Source organism: Puma concolor, chromosome E4, assembly GCF_028749965.1.
Source record: "Puma concolor isolate L17-30 chromosome E4, mPumCon1.1.hap2, whole genome shotgun sequence".
Classification (NCBI taxonomy): domain Eukaryota; kingdom Metazoa; phylum Chordata; class Mammalia; order Carnivora; family Felidae; genus Puma; species Puma concolor.
This window is the reverse complement of record NC_141683.1, coordinates 59,201,030-59,216,616: the sequence shown is the minus strand read 5'-3', so window position 1 is coordinate 59,216,616 and position 15,587 is coordinate 59,201,030. Positions and strand designations below refer to the sequence as shown.

Genomic DNA, 15,587 nt, shown 5'->3' with positions numbered 1-15,587 from the left:
ACCATAAAATACCTAGGGATAAACCTAACCAGAGAAGTGAAAGTTCTGTATGCTGAAAACTATAGAAAGTTTATGAAAGAAATTGAAGAAGACACAAAGAAATGGAGAAACATTTCATGCTCATGGATCAGAAGAACAAACATTGCTAAAATGTTGATACTATCCAGAACAATCTACACATTCAATGCAATCTCTATCAGAATAACAGAATTCTTCACAGAGCTAGAATAAACAGTTCTAAAATTTGTATGGAGCCAGAAAATGGAACCATAATGTTGAAAAGAAAACCAAAGCTGGAGGCATCACAATTCTGGACTTTAAGCTGTATAACAAAGCTGTGATCATAGAGACAGTATGGTACTGGCACAGAAACAGACACTCAGATCAATGGAACAGAATAGAGAACCCAGAAATGGACTCGCAAACGTATGGCCAACTAATCTTCGACAAAGCAGGAAAGAGTCCCCATTGGAAAAAAGACAGTCTCTTCAGCAAATGGTCTTAGGAATACTGGACAGCGTGACATGCAGAAGAATGAACCTGGACCATTTTATCACACCATACACAAAAATAAACTCAAAATGGATGAAAGACCTGAATGTAAGATAGGAAACCATCAAAATCCTAGAGGAGAAAACAGGCAACAATCTCTTTGACCTCGGCCACAGCAACTTCTTATAACATATCACTGGAGGCAAGGGAAACAAAAGCAAAAATGAACTATTGGGACCTCATGAAGATAAAAAGTTTCTGCACAGCGAAGGAAACAATCAACAAAACTAAAAGGCAACAGACAGAATGGGAGATTTTTGCAAATGACATACCAGATAAAGGGTTAGTATCCAAAATCTATAAAGAACTTATCAACCTCAACACCCAAAAAATGGGCAGAAGACATGAACAGACAGAAGACATGAACAGTGAAGAAATGGGCAGAAGACATGAACAGACAGTTTTCCAAAGAAGACAACCAGATGGCTAACATACACATGAAAAGATGCTTAACATCACTCATCATCAGGAAGACAGAATGAGATACCACCTCACACATTTCAGAATGGCTAAAATGAACCACTCAGGAAACAACAGATATTGGTGAGGAGGCAGAGAAAAGGGAACACTTGTACTGCTGTTGGGAATGCAAACTGGTGTAGCCACTCTGGAAAATAGTATGGAGGTTCCTCAAAAAATTAAAAATAGAACTACCCTATGGCCCAGCAATTGCACTACTAGGTAGTTTTTTAAATTTTTATTAAAAAATTATTTTAAAGAATGAAATCTTTACATTTGCAACTACGTGGATGGAACTGGAGGGTATTATGCTAAGTGAAATTTAGTCAGTCAGAGAAAGACAAAAATCATATGCCTTCACTCATATGAGGACTTTAAGAGACAAAACAGATGAACATAAGGGAAGGGAAACAAAAATAATATAGAAACAGGGAGGGGGACAAAACAGAAGAGACTCATACATATGGAGAACAAACTGAGGGTTGCTGGAGGGGTTGTGGGAGGGGGGATGGGCTAAATGGGTGAGGGGCATGAAGGAGGGCACTTGTTGGGATGAGCACTGGGTGTTATTTGTAAGTGATGACTCACTAAGTTCTACTCTGAAACCATTATTACACTATATGTTAACTAACTTGGATTTAAATTTAAAAAAATAAAGAAATCCTGTGGTCATGGGTTGGAAGAATTATTATTGTTAAAACGTCCAGAGTATCCAAAGCCATTGATAGTTTATATAATCCCTATCAAAATTCCAATGGCTTTTTTCACAGAAATAGGAAAAACAATCCTAAAATTCATGTGGGATCAGAAAAGATCCTTAATAGCCAGAGCAACCCTGAGAAAGAAGACGAAAATGGGAGGCATCACACTTCTTGATTTCAAACTATATTCCAATTCTATTGTAATCAAAACAGTATGGTATTGGCAAAAAAACAGACATACAGTCCAAGGGATCAGGGTCAAAAGCCCAGAAACACACCCATACTTACATAATCAATTAATATTTGACAAGTGAGCCAAGACTACTCAGTGGGGAAAGGACTGTCTCTTCAATCAATGGCGCTGAGAAAACTGGATATTCACACGTAAAATCGTAGAATTGGACCTCTATCCCAAACCACTCACAAAATTTCACTCCAAATGGATTAAACATCTAAATGTCGTCCCTAGAACCATAAAACTAGAACAGAACATAGGAGGAAAGTTTCTTGACATTGGTCTTAGCAGTGATTTTTCAGATACGACACCAACAGCACAAGCAACGAGGTAAAAAATACGTAAGTGGGACTCTGTTAAACCCAAAAGCTTCCGCACAATATAAAACAACAACAACAATCAACAAAATGAAAAGGCAGAGTGGGAGAGAATATTTGCAAGCCATCTATCCGATAAGGGGCTACTATCAAAAATATATTGGCAACTCCTACGACTCACTCATTAGCAAAAAACGAAATTATCCAATGAAAAATAAGCTGAATAGACGCTTTTCCAAAGACGTACAGGTGGCCAGCGGTAATGTGAAGGTGGTTGGCCATTAGCGACCGCGCATTCGCACGCTAACACATCAGCCTGTTTTGTCCCAGGTTTCTATTTTCTTGTCGCCTAATTCTTCCCCACCAGAGGCCGTAGTCCTGCTTTGAAAAACTGGAAGTGAATAATTCACTCTGAGAGTTTAACCAATTTCGTTTCAGTATGCTAAAGAAAAATTCAGCCGTGGGTCAAATTGTCTGTTTGATTGAAAGCCTAAGAGGAAAATCACAGGCACAGGAGCCTGCTGTCTAGTGGGAGACGCAGAAATATAATTGAGCAGGGCAATAAACTCTAAAAACGGTGGTGGAGACAAAGCTCCAAGGGAGCACAGACAATGGCGCAACTCAATTTTATCTAGAGAATTCAGGAAAACATGCAGTTTCCAAGTATGGAGCTGGGATGGGCATTGGGAAGTGATATGTGGGGGGGTATAAGCGCGGATGGTATATTTGGTTGAGCACACACACATTTGTTGAGACTAGGAGGTTTGGGAACTGTGCGTGAGGGGCAGAAAGGGAACCTGAAAGGGAAACGTTCTATTGATCTTGAACGACCTTGTGTATGACAAGAAGAGACCGGAAATAGATTCTGTAGGCAATGGATATTGGCAAAGAGCTTCTCAGGAGGGAAATGACACCATTGAGACATTAGAATGATTGGTCTGGCAGTGTCTCGACAATAGATTGGAAAGGGGGGGGAGACCTGACACTGGGAAACCAGTTGGTCTACTGCAGTGGTCCTACCGAGATTGACGAGGGCTTGCCTAGAGCCACGTGGAAAGAGGAGCAGGTGTACTGAACAGCTACCTAGAAGGTGTACTTAGTGCACCTTGGTTGAGGGCGACATGTGAGTGGATAGCAATGAGTCTACGATGGCCCCAGGTTCTGTGTTTCGATAATGGATGGACAATAGCATCATTTTCCAGGTCAGGGAGGAATAGGAGGAAAAGCATTTTGAGTGGAGTACCAGGAAGGTGCCACGGATATACTTGAGTCCTGCTAGAGGTCTGCGAGTGGAAACTACATTTGGGGAAGACTCCATGGCGACAGGTAGCAAGAACTAGAAGATGGTCTTACGATTTTGCCGAGTGATTCTACTTCTGGTTACTAAGGGGAAATGACTCCATATCTGTTAATGAAAACTTACCTTATAGACGGGATCTATGTGACAATGTTAGAAGGGAGGGGTTTAATGTGTGTGTGTGTGTGTGTGTGTGTGTGTGTGTGTGTGTGTATCACAAAGACTGTGAAGGACCGTGCGAGGATATTTTACACTGATGCTAAAATAGTATTTGGTCACAAGTGCGCAAACATGTGTCTACCCATAGAGACTTACTGGAAAAAATGTTAAAGATGAACGCTGGCAGGATGGCATGATCAGAGACAATTGTCTCTTTCTTTCTTTCAAAAGAAAGTTCATGTCAGGCCAACTACTTATCAAGAGCTTTTTAGAAGGTAGATATTAATTTGTAATAAAGCAAATATGTGCATGCAGACATGCTCCAAACACTCTTATTTAACTGCTTCTTGGGTATGGGGGTGGGGGGGGGGCGTGTAAAGAAATGGGAGTCATTCGAATGAGGGTCCGGGAGAGAAATGAGAAGAAAAAGGGGTTGAGAAACTCAGGGCCCGAGCAGCAGCCCTTTGTCCCCCAAGGCGGTTTCTCTGGATGGCATCAGGGACCTGGGGGGCCACGGTGGGGGAAGCCTCACGTCACAGCGGATGTGACATGAGACAGGTGGGGAAGCAGGACCGCTGTGACCACCGCACCTCATTTCCTTACACTGTCCCCACACTGGGCCACGGTACCGATGTGTCCTTGGGCCATGCCTGCAGCGGAAGATTTGAACTCAGATCGGTGGCAGAGATGAGACAAAACCACGTTCCTCGTCTGCTTGCATTTGGTTTCACTGACACATTCACCACAAGGGGCCAAGGCCACAAGGTGTGGGGTTAGCGCGAGTGGGGGGGCGTGGGGGGGGCAAAGGAACTTTTTCTTCGGAGAGAAAGGCATCTGTACTGCAAAGACTTTCCACGATTCCACACCCACCCCGAAAGCCCCCTCTTACCACAGGAAGTGCGCTCACCACTGGAGGAATAAAGAGGCTCTTGAGAGCGGTCGCATCTTCACTCTGCCTGCACAGCTCAGAAGGACTTCAGCCATGAGACCTCTCGTCCTGGCCCTGCTCGCCATCTGCTTTCTCACCGAATTCATGGCGGAAGGTAAGCCGATAGGTTCTGCGTGAGACGGGCAACAGATAATGCAGGCAGGTGGGCACACGTCTGGGGTCTGAGTCAGGTTCTGACTCGAGAAAACTGCTTTCCCCGGGGTCAGCCTCAGACTTCCCCTGCGCAGAATGGGAAGGGTAATTTTGCTTTCGGGGGACTTGATGGATGCCGAAGACAGACAGAACTCGCTTAGAGTCTGGGCTCCAACTTTTCGTAACTGGGTGACTTGAGGGTACGTTTCGTAGCCTCTCTGGACCTACACTTACTTGTAAGTTGAATATCATGACAGACACTCTCACCTGGGCTTAACATGTAAATGAAAAAAATTAGGGCGACTTAGCAGATTTCCTCATGAGTAATAACATCTTGATTAACGTTAGCCGTGGCCTGGTGGTGATGATTGTCTATGCCTTTGTAGCTTTTGCCTGTTTAATAGCTCCCTTGATCCATTCTCAGAATTTTGGAAATTTTTGCCACAATGCGAGGATGAATTGGAGGGTGTATGTCTTGAGGCAAATCATAAATTTCTGTTTGAAAAAATGAATGGGAGCTCATGCCTTCATACCCAGGAAATCAGTATCACCTTCAAGTAGGAAGGAGAGTCTATGATTACTGCTATGAATGTTGTTCCCATTAATGATAAACTTCTTTAGTTTATAAGAGACCATGTGATAAGGGCTGACAGATCAATGCCTTATACCCATTCAGAGAATCCTGTAAGACAGACCAAGATGAGACCCAGCTATACTAAGCCTCACCTGACTGTTCTACATGTTTCTTTCTTTTTTTTAAGTTTACTGATTTATTTTTGAGAAAGAGAGAGAGAGAGAGAGCAGGGGAGAGGCAGAGAGGGAGGGAAAGAGAGAGAATCCCAAGCAGGCTCCGCACTATCAGTGTGGGACCCGACGTGGGGCTCGAACTTACAAACCTGAGATCACGACCTGAGCCAAAATCAAGAGTCAGACGCTTAACCGACTGAGCCACCCACGCACCCTTACGCATCTTTATTTCTTAAAGGATCATTTCCCCCCACAGTTGATTGGAGTTTACTTCTCATGGCTCTGGCAGTAAGAGGGACTATCCTTCGAGTGTAATTAAGGTTTCAGCTAACTCTCAGTCTCTTAATTTGTAGCCAAGTTTCCTCCCTGAGTCACTTCCCAAGTTTCTACCCTGAAGGACCGACCGCTACGCGTCCCACTGGGGTTTAGCCTCTAGCAATCTGTGCTCTGACTCAGCTCAGCAATATGAGCGAGGGCGATGCCTTCAGCCGTAACACACGTGCACAGATGCTGCTGGGAATAAGAAGATGTGGGGGTTTGGAGTCTAGAGGATTCTTGGGGTCTTGGGGAATCCATGTTAGGTGCTTCTCAGAGAAAAATGCTGTTTCCCAAGCAGTGCCCCACATCAGGCTCAGTGCTGACAGCTCAGAACCTGGAACCTGTTTCGGATTCTGTGCCTCCTGCTCTCTCTCTGCTCATGCCCTGCCTCTTTCCCTATCTCAAAAATAAATAAACATTAAAAAAAAAGAGATTCTACCACACTCTTAATTATTATTACCCCTCCCCAGTTATTCCCCCTTCTTCAATGTAAGATGGCTGTCTAAGCTGAAGCGTAATCCCCCTTGGGGGGGTTTCTACTGAGGACGAACAGTTGATGAACGACATCCTTTATATATCTCACACTTTAACATTTAAAATAATACATGTGGCTCCCCCACATTTTCTGTTGCCGTCCCCAAATTACTCTTTATCACATCACCCTTTGTCAGTTTATTCGTAGCATTGCAACATTTATGCTCTTTGAAACGATATTTTATTTTTGTTTGCTTGGTTTTCTTCACCAGGCGTGGGGAGTGAAGTTCTAGAAAGGAGCATCTGCGTGAGCCTGACGACCAAGAAACTGCCAGTTAAAAACATCAAGACCTACACCATCAAGGAGGGCTCCATGAAAGCAGTGATGTGAGTTTGTTTCCCCAAAAGCTGGGCTTGATGGGACACAGCGTATAGAAATACTGCCCTCCTCAGGAAGTTGGCCCAGAGGAAGACTTCAAGCGAAGCAACAGCCCCTTTGTTTTTCTGTATTAGCCACGTCTTTATGGAGCACCGAGTGGCAATTTTTGAAAGCAATTTGGCAATCAGATAAAGAATATCATCCTTCTGTCTGATTTAGCTTAGCGGAAGAGTCTGACTGGGAATCGGATGAATATTGTGCTTCGTTCTGAAGGCTAGGTTGGGAGATGGCTGGTTTGGGTCATGATCTGACCATAGGGCCACACTGGTGTGAGATGCTTCCCTTCCCCTCCTTTCCCTCACCCCTCCCTTCCCTTCCCTTCACCTCCCTTCCCTTTCCTTATGGTGTGCTAAAGTCGGGCGCCATATTTTAGCAGTTACTGTATCTTGAGGAAATGCGTGACGAACTAGCCTACAGGGAACCATTGTCTTTCCAGGATCTCATTTTCAGAAGAGCAGCTCCCCCAACACATAAGTGCAACTTTACCCAAAGAAATTAAATAAGGAAATCACCTTTGTCCCCAAAACAAGACGGATGTGACTGACTCTATCTTTGCCTTGCTTTGCAGATTCATTACCAGACGTGGCCTCAAGGTCTGCGCGGATCCACAAGCCGAGTGGGTGAAAAAGGCAGTAGAAAACGTGGACAAGTCCACCAGAAGAAACGTGAAACAGACCAAGCCAACAGGAGCCCAACATTTCACCAATTCAGCTGTGACCCTGACCACATAGTGGCCTTCTGGCACCTTGTTCCCTCGCTAGCCCGCCAGCTCATTTCCCTTTACAAACTCCTGGACTAATTAGATTGTATTCACTTTTTATAAAAGTGCTGCACGAGTCCACTTATTTTCTTGTATTTTTATTTTTCGTGTCTCTCATATTCATGTAGATGCTTTAATTAATAAATATTTATTACTCAGAAGAGTCTCAAAGCCTATGCATTGCGTGTTGGGAAAGGGAAATACATCACGTAAGTTCTAGCTCCGTCCTAACCGTACCTCCCTTCGACGGTACTCATGACGGGAGCGATTTTGGCCAGTGTCTGTCAGAGACGAGAGCTGTATTCACCATTCTCAGGTTCCAGCTTGCAGTGGTTCTCCACACGCGAGTCACAAGTGACAATGGTGACCGTGGAAACGATTTAAGATCTACCTCAACCTGTTTTCCTAATAGAGTTCTGTTTGTGGAATAAGGGAGAAAATACTGTTGTTGCATTTCTATCCTGAGTGTCCACCTACTCAAAAAGTGGCTTCAGTCATGTTTGATCTCTAGCAAATTCTCTTATCCCTCTGTGTTTCTTTGGGTCTCCTGCGAAAGAACGCAGACACAGGACGTGTCGGTTCTTTGTCAAGGTAGCAAAGGTCAGACGTTTGGTGAGAAGATACTTTATTCAAATGACCGTCAATGCTCTTTGAATGGGCAATGCTGCCTTTCTGTGACATCTGTAATTGTCACCACTTCAGGGAGCGTTCTAGGCACGCTTGCCTGCCAGTAAGCTTTTAAACACCTCAAACACTGTCAACCTGGAACATTCCTTGAATGTGATCACAACTTGCGGTAAAGTTTTAATGAAATGTGCATCCAGGCGCTCAATATCCCAGACCCACGCTCTCTCACGTTTTCATTAAATTGCCGATTTGATTCACGTTTATGGCTATACTACCCCAGTAGCTGGTGATGTGGACATCTAGGTCTGACTCTAAACTGCAGGAACTTACTGTGCTTTGATCATTTGAAGCGAAGAGAGAGGACTTACTACTCTCTAGTCCTCAGGGGGCACTCCACGCTATCAAATGCTTTCAGAGAGTAACCGAGGGCAGCTGGTTGGAATCAGCTCACTTCTAGTCATTCAGCTAGCGAGCCAGAGCGGAAACCACCAGAAAGCTGCTTCCCAGGACACTGTGGACCCATCTATCCCTCCCGCTTCAATTTGCCCACCCTAAGTTGGAAAGCCGGTCTTGAAGAAACAAGCACCAAGGATAAAATACTCGCTTTGTGAGGGGCGACTCATGGCAAAGTCACGGATGGGGAAGGCACGGATTCTTGAATGAGCTGCGTATGTGCCTCTCCCCAATGTCTCCCAGACGCTACAGGTTTTCATGAGATCATGGGATATGTGGAAGAATGTATGTATGTGCGTCTTGTTAACTTATCACATTATCTAAAGAGGTGCTGTGTGATGCCGAGGGGTTTCAGCCAAACGTTGTACAGCACCTCCCTCCTTCTCTCTCTCTCTCTCTATATATATATATAGTCAAAATTTAATTTTTTTTTTACATCTTTATTTATTTTTGAGAGACAGAGAGAGAGACAGAGCACACGTAGGGGAAGGGCAGAGAGAGAAGGAGACACAGAATCCGAAGCAGGCTCCAGGCTCCGAGCTGTCAGCCCAGAGCCCGACGCGGGGCTCGAACTCACGGACTGTGAGACCATGACCCGAGCCGAGGCCGGACGCTCAGCCGACTGAGCCACCCAGGCGCCCCATGTATATGGTCAAAATTTAAATAGCACAAAAGGGCTGCCAAGGAAACCCACAGTCCCCGGCCCTATGAGTTCTCTTTTCTAATCTTCCTCCTTACAAACAACTGCTTTTCACTCTTTTGGTGGAGGGTCCTTCCCATAGTTACCTTCAAATCACCAAGAGTTTCACACCACTGTCTTCCGGGTTGTCGATTTGGACATTATCTGTGACTGCCTCTACGAACCACGAGAACTTAGCTCACTTAGCCCCAAGTTTCTGCCGTTGTCTCTGTATGATTATGTGGCTATTTTCAGTTCGTTCTGTTTATAGCTTTAAGTCATAAACCTATCATTTATTTCTTGTCCTGTCACCTACGGGCAGCATGTCCTGACTTTGCATGTGTTAGTACCGTTCTGTTTTCTACAGCAAAGACTTAAATAGGGGTGACTACGTCACCAGCGCTAGTGGATTGCTTTGCAACTGTTAAGACAGTGAATCGCATAACCGACCTCGATTGGAGACAAAACAACGAACGTGTGCAAATTGTGAGGCCTACAGCTCAGATCCGAGCCCCTGGAGGTGTGGTCCGAGTTCAAGCTCGTGACCACTAGGTCGTGCTGCCTTCCTCTCCTCAGAGGCCAGTCCCCTGAAGGCCAGACCACATACACAGAACCCACGAAGAGACGAGCAGGCCTACATAATACCTTCATCGAACCAACTAATTAATTCGTTCGTGTTCTTTCTTGCACTCATCCGGCAGACCCTTACGTGTGCCTGATGCACGCAGTCTGGATGCTTTTCTGGGCCCTGGGATGCAGGGTGGGGGAGGGGGGAACCAGACACAGTCCTTCCCTGCGGGGAGCTTACCCAGCTCAGGGGACAAGTTCACCAGAGGGCCACAGGGGTGACGAGAGGGAGAGCGGAGAGTGGGGGCAGTCACTGGCAGGCGTAAAGCTGTCCTGGCTTCAGCCTGGGGACAGGACGGGCTGCCCCTGGAAAGTAGCCTTTAACCTGAGATGGAAGGCTGAGCCAGTTGTCCAGAGGCGTTCCAGGCAAAAAGAACGAGCAACCGGTCAAGCTGCCTGCAGGCGAGAGAGATGGGTTGAGGAAATGCACAGGGTTTCGTAGGACTGAGGGACAAAGAGAAGGTTAGAGAATAATCTGGGTGGGGGCAAAAGTGAGGGAGAGAGATAGAGATGTCGCCGGGGCTTTGTCAGCCAAAACAAGGAGCATGCCCACACGTGCAAGGCTGTGGGAAATGAGCCTGGTTTCGAAGTAGAAATTGAAAGGCAGAGAATGAGGCGGGGGGGGGGGGGGGGGGCTGGGGAGCCAGTTGGGAGGTGGTTCTGGACCTGGTGACTTTTGAACTTGGCCTGGCCTGGGGTGACACGTTTTCCCTTTTCCTCTCGGGCCTTTTCTGCTTAGCCCGGGTGCCCATCAGGGACGCGTGACTGCCTGACTCTGACCAGGTGGCTCAGCTGTCACGCCAAATGCCTCAGGCCAGCCAGTTGGGTCCCCGATTCCTGGGCTGCGGGCGGCCAGGGCCGGGATGCAGAAAAACCGCATTTGTGGAATGACCTTATTATTTGCATTATTTACTGGCTAAGACTGGATCTGTGGGACCAAGATGAGTCAACCACCAAGAGGAAGGAGGAGGCTGGGTTGAGAAGCCATAAACCTGGTATCGGTGGGGGTTTTAGAGATCCACAGCCCAAACCTTTTGATTTTTCGGTCTCCTGCGAATTTGCTGAGCCCTTGCCAAGTACAGGGGGCACAGGATCTGGTCCGCTGTTATGGAGCCCGCGGTCTCGTGGGGGAGAAAGTGCAGTCCCCAAAGCCGTTCCCACTTGGACATTCCCAGAAGCTCAGCTCAGGGCTGGTCTCTTCTCAGAGCTTTGGGATGTCCCCAGCCTAGGTGACGGCCTCGCATGTGCCCACTCGGCCCCTGGGTTTAGCTCTGTTATGGCTCATCTCACTCTGAAGTACCAATTACTTTTCTTTATTTCCCGTCTTCGTCGTGGAGGTAGGGACTGTGAATTTGATCTCTCTGTTTCCTAGTGCCTGGCATAGTGCCCGGGACATCGCAGGCTTCCAATTGGTGGGATATAGACTACATTATATGTATCTCTACTCTAGCAGTTATTGGAAAAAGCAATAGGCATGGAGAAGAGAGAAGAGGTCAAAGTGCCCCAGGGAGGCTAGGAAAAGCTCTGCAGAAGAGGTGATGTAAAAATTGCACCTTTACACCTGAGAAGGAGCTTTCCGGGAAGAGATGCTACAGGCCGGTGCTCCTTCCCCAGGGCGGGGTCCCAGGTATGAAAGCCCGGAGGCAGGAGAATCCAGGAACGTCAAGGGACACTGCTTCTTTCTGGGACTGCTGGGGTGAAGACACAGGGGGTCATAAAGGCAAGGTCGCTGAGGCTAGACTGAGAAGCCCCGAATGCCCTGGAAAAGGGGAGGGGTTTCACGGGAGCACCCCTCGGCGGGGCAGCGTGATCAGATTGAGGTTGGAAATACTACCTTGGGGTGTGTGTGTGTGTGTGTGTGTGCGCGCGTGTGTGTGCAGAAAATGGTTGGGGGTGGGGGGGAACAGCGAGGTGACCGCTGCATCAGGCCGGGCTGGAGGAGGTGGTGGCCCGAATGAGGTGGCGGCGGTGGGAATAGGAGCCAGAGCCCCAAGGCGGGACCGGCATGGCTTTGGTTGTCAACCGGATGTGCGGGCGGAACCAGTGGGAGGAAGGAAGTGGGGCTGTTCGAGGCTTCCAGCTTGGGTGGCTGGTCAAGAAAGAGCACAGGTGATTAATAAGATTTTCGTCGAATTTCTGGTGAGGTTGCTAATGGATCCGGAAGTCAAACAGAAGGAGGAGGCCTGGGAGCGTAAAAAGACTGTATAGGCCCCAGCGCTCCAGTCATTCAGACAAAAACCCGAGCTACACTCTTATTCCCTTTTGACAGACCCTCTTTTGCCAAGGGCGAGGTAAAAATAAGACTGAGTATCTGTGAGATGCTCTGTGCCCCTTGGGGAAACAAAGGTACCCATAAATGGAATACAGTATCCGCTGGGTGAGTCACCAGTGTTATTTTAAGAGGGATTTGTCACTCGGCAGTGGGAGGCAAAGAGGAGAGGAGAGATGAATCTGTAATGAGAGAAGAGAGAAAAGAGATACAAAAAAAGGTTGGGAGTGGGAATCGGGGGTGACTGTGAGGCAGTGTTTGAGGACAGGGGGGTGGGGGGCAGAGGCCAAAGGGCCTTGTCTTTTTTCTTTCCTTGGGAGGAACTAGTAAACATTGGGACAGACGGCTGAGGGGGGGAGGGCACAGGAATGAGCAGGGGTGATGAGCGAGGCCAGACTGAGATGGTCTTAATCTGAACCAGCAGATGCTGTGTGAGGGGCCATTGGATTCTGTTTCTCTGAAGACTGGATGGGGGTTGGGGGGAGAAAGGGGTAGATGGGGGAGGGGAGCACTGGGAGACTAACCCAACATAAGCAGTGGGGGAAAGAGAGAAGCCAGGGGTCCTCGTGTGATCTCCCTCCCCCTTTCTCACCACCCCGGGGTAGATACTAGTGTGGCCCTTAGGAGCCTTAGCTCCTCCTGGACTCCTGTACTGTCTTTACCACTTACTATACAGGTGACCACGGGAAAATTCCTCAATTCCTCGGTGCCTTCGGCCACCTCATTTATGAAATTGGAGTAATGATAGTGCTGAAGATTATCGTGAGGGTTAAAGCAGTTAAAACACAAAGGCCTCGCACAAAGGGAAGGCTCAACGAATGTTAGCTTTTATTATCCCTAAGTGGGTAGGATGGGAAAGGATGTGGTAAAATGGAGGGTGGGTGGAAAAAGGAATAGATACGTGGCACATCCACCAGATTTCCTGGAAGCTGACACATACTGGCTGCGGCCTCGGTCTCCATCATTTAGGCGAAACTGGATTGAGTTTCCTCCACTTTCTTTATAATTGCATCTAACCCACCAAATCCTAGAGTGTTCTATGGAATACTTGTACCACGAGAGTCGCCATTTTTTTTTAATACAAGCTACTATGGCCATATGCATTTAGGAAATGATCACACTATCCCCCCTCCTCTTGGAGGATCACGGTGACGTAGCTTCTCCCAGTCTCAGAGAAGTACTGTGAAAAAGACAGTGTTCAAGCTCACTTATCTCACTGCGTCCTCAGGTTAACCTGAGTACAAAGCTCCTTTCCCTATATCATTTGCCAACATCCGAGGAACACCTACGTTTTTCAAAACACTGGAGACCGAAAATCTACTCAGATCCATAACCTTGCAAGAATGGAGCTGCAATCCGGTAACGGCACCAACACAACCAGAACGAGGCATCTACTCCAGGTCTGCTCATTTCTTGTCTCTGGTGGAGCCTAGAGACCCACTTTGGAAAATGTCTGTTATCGTGGGGCTTGTGTGTGGGTGTGTGTGCATGTGAGGCGCTCCCGGACCCTTTGGTTCCTTTGTGTTGTCATTGACCAGGTACTGCCTAAAGTGTCTACTTACCAGCCCCTGTTGGATACCTACTATGAATGAGATGTCATGCCAAGTACTTTGGAGCCAAAGGAGAATACTTGAAGGATCCTAAACTTTCCTCTTCCTCTGGCTTTGCGTATGCCTTTCTTTATGCCCGGAGAGCGACACCCTGCTTCCTCTTTCCTCCTTCTCCAATCGTCATTGTCCATCTCAGATGCCACCTCCTCTAAGAAACGTTCCCCGTGCTTCCAGCTGGATTTCATCGGTGGCTTCTCTCAACTTCCAGCCTTTTCTTAGGCTATTCGTTGTACTCTGTCTCAAGTTGTAGCTATTTGTGAATTTTTATCCGTCAAAAAAAAAACCCACCAAAAAACGGGGGGTTGTTGGCAGGAGGGACTGTGTCCCATTCATCTCTGTATTTCCTGTAGTGCCAACAACAGGGCATCCCCAGAGTCCGTGCTCAACATACAGTTGCTGAGTTAGAGTTGTTAAAAGTAACATAAGGTGTGGTCCCTGTCACTGAAGTCATTTATGTTGTGGTTGTGGAGACAGTACGCACAAAGGGTACAAAGGTACCAAAGGGTACAAAGGGTACAAAGGAGGGCACAAAGACAACAGAAGGTAGAGGTGAGTAGTAACTGGCTAGTTAATGGGATGGACTGAGGATGATCTTATATTTCTTTCAAAGAATCAGTTCCAGTTGATTGGTAGCGATCTTCTGTATTTGGTGAGATCTTGAGGGTACTTCTTGGCTCCGTGGAAAGAGGGCTGTGGTCAGTTATTGGTGTCTTCCTGGTGATATGAGCTCACTGGTGGCATGAATTTAGATTATTTGGTGATGCTTATGGTCAACAACGCATGAGGCTGAGAAGAAGCAGGTTATTAGGGGCCGATTGGGATTGGTCACAGAGAGCTTGTGCCATGGATAAAGATATTGCAACTGGACCATGGAGAGGGAGTAGGAATTACAAACTCATGGGGAGGGGCGCCTGGGTGGCTCAGTTGGTGGAGCGACCGACTTCGGCTTGGGTCATGATCTCATGGTTTATGAGTTTGAGCCCTGCGTCGGGGTCTGTGCTGATGGCTCAGAGCCTGGAGCCTGCTTCTGATTCTGTGTCTCCCTCTGTCTCTCTGCCCCTCCCCCACTAATGCTCTGTCTCTCTCTGTCTCAGAAATAAACATAAAAAAAAATTAAAAAAAAAAAAAACCTAACGGGGAGAAGTGATGTAAGAGAAAAGGTATGGTGGGGGTAAAAGACCAAGATATTTTTGTGGATTATTTAATGAATTTGCCTCTTCTCTTAGACTATCAGTGAAGTCAAAGCTCATTTTTGCTCTCTTCATGACTGTATACCAATGGCCGGCAGTGTGCCCAGAACAGTACAAACACTCAGCAAATATGCACTGAATGAGCCAGGAGCATGGCCAGGAGAGTTAACCCGACAAGTAGGATAAATGCAAATGTGGCTTAGGAAGGCTTCTTGAGACTGAAGAATTACCTTTATTTTGCAGTCCCTCTGGAGAGGTGAAATTATTTAGGGGACAACTTGAGTTCCCCTGAGACATCGGTGGTGTATTTGAGTCCCTCTGGGGAGGTGAAATTATTTAGGGGACAACCTGAGTTCCCATGAGACGTCGGTGGTATTTGAGTACTCTATTTCACAGCTGAATTAAGGCGATGCATTTAGATCCGTCTCCCACGATTGGACCTCATCACAGCCTTACACACCTGTACCCACGCCAGTAGGAAATGTAAGTCTCAGTAAAGCGTGGGTGCCCAGAACACGTTTCTGGGGCTGTGCACAGAGGCTCCCCAGGTTCCCAGGGAGAGAGCACTCTCGCCTGTCGCAGGAGAGCAGGCC

At 47.0% G+C, this 15,587-nt stretch overlaps 1 protein-coding gene across 2 annotated transcripts in view; it reads left to right on the top strand.

Annotated features, from left to right (window-relative positions):
* The window catches only part of XCL2 (X-C motif chemokine ligand 2), a 77,099-nt gene extending 69,399 nt beyond the window's left edge, over positions 1-7,700 (top strand). For both annotated transcript variants that reach the window (XM_086694319.1, XM_025926329.2), the window contains 3 exons: positions 4,615-4,763; positions 6,613-6,727; positions 7,348-7,700. In XM_086694319.1, coding sequence (XP_086550445.1) covers positions 4,703-4,763; positions 6,613-6,727; positions 7,348-7,510 — 339 coding nt within the window. In that variant the 5' untranslated portion in view covers positions 4,615-4,702 and the 3' untranslated portion in view covers positions 7,511-7,700. The remainder of the gene's footprint in view (positions 1-4,614; positions 4,764-6,612; positions 6,728-7,347) is intronic.
* The last annotated feature ends 7,887 nt before the right edge of the window (positions 7,701-15,587 follow it).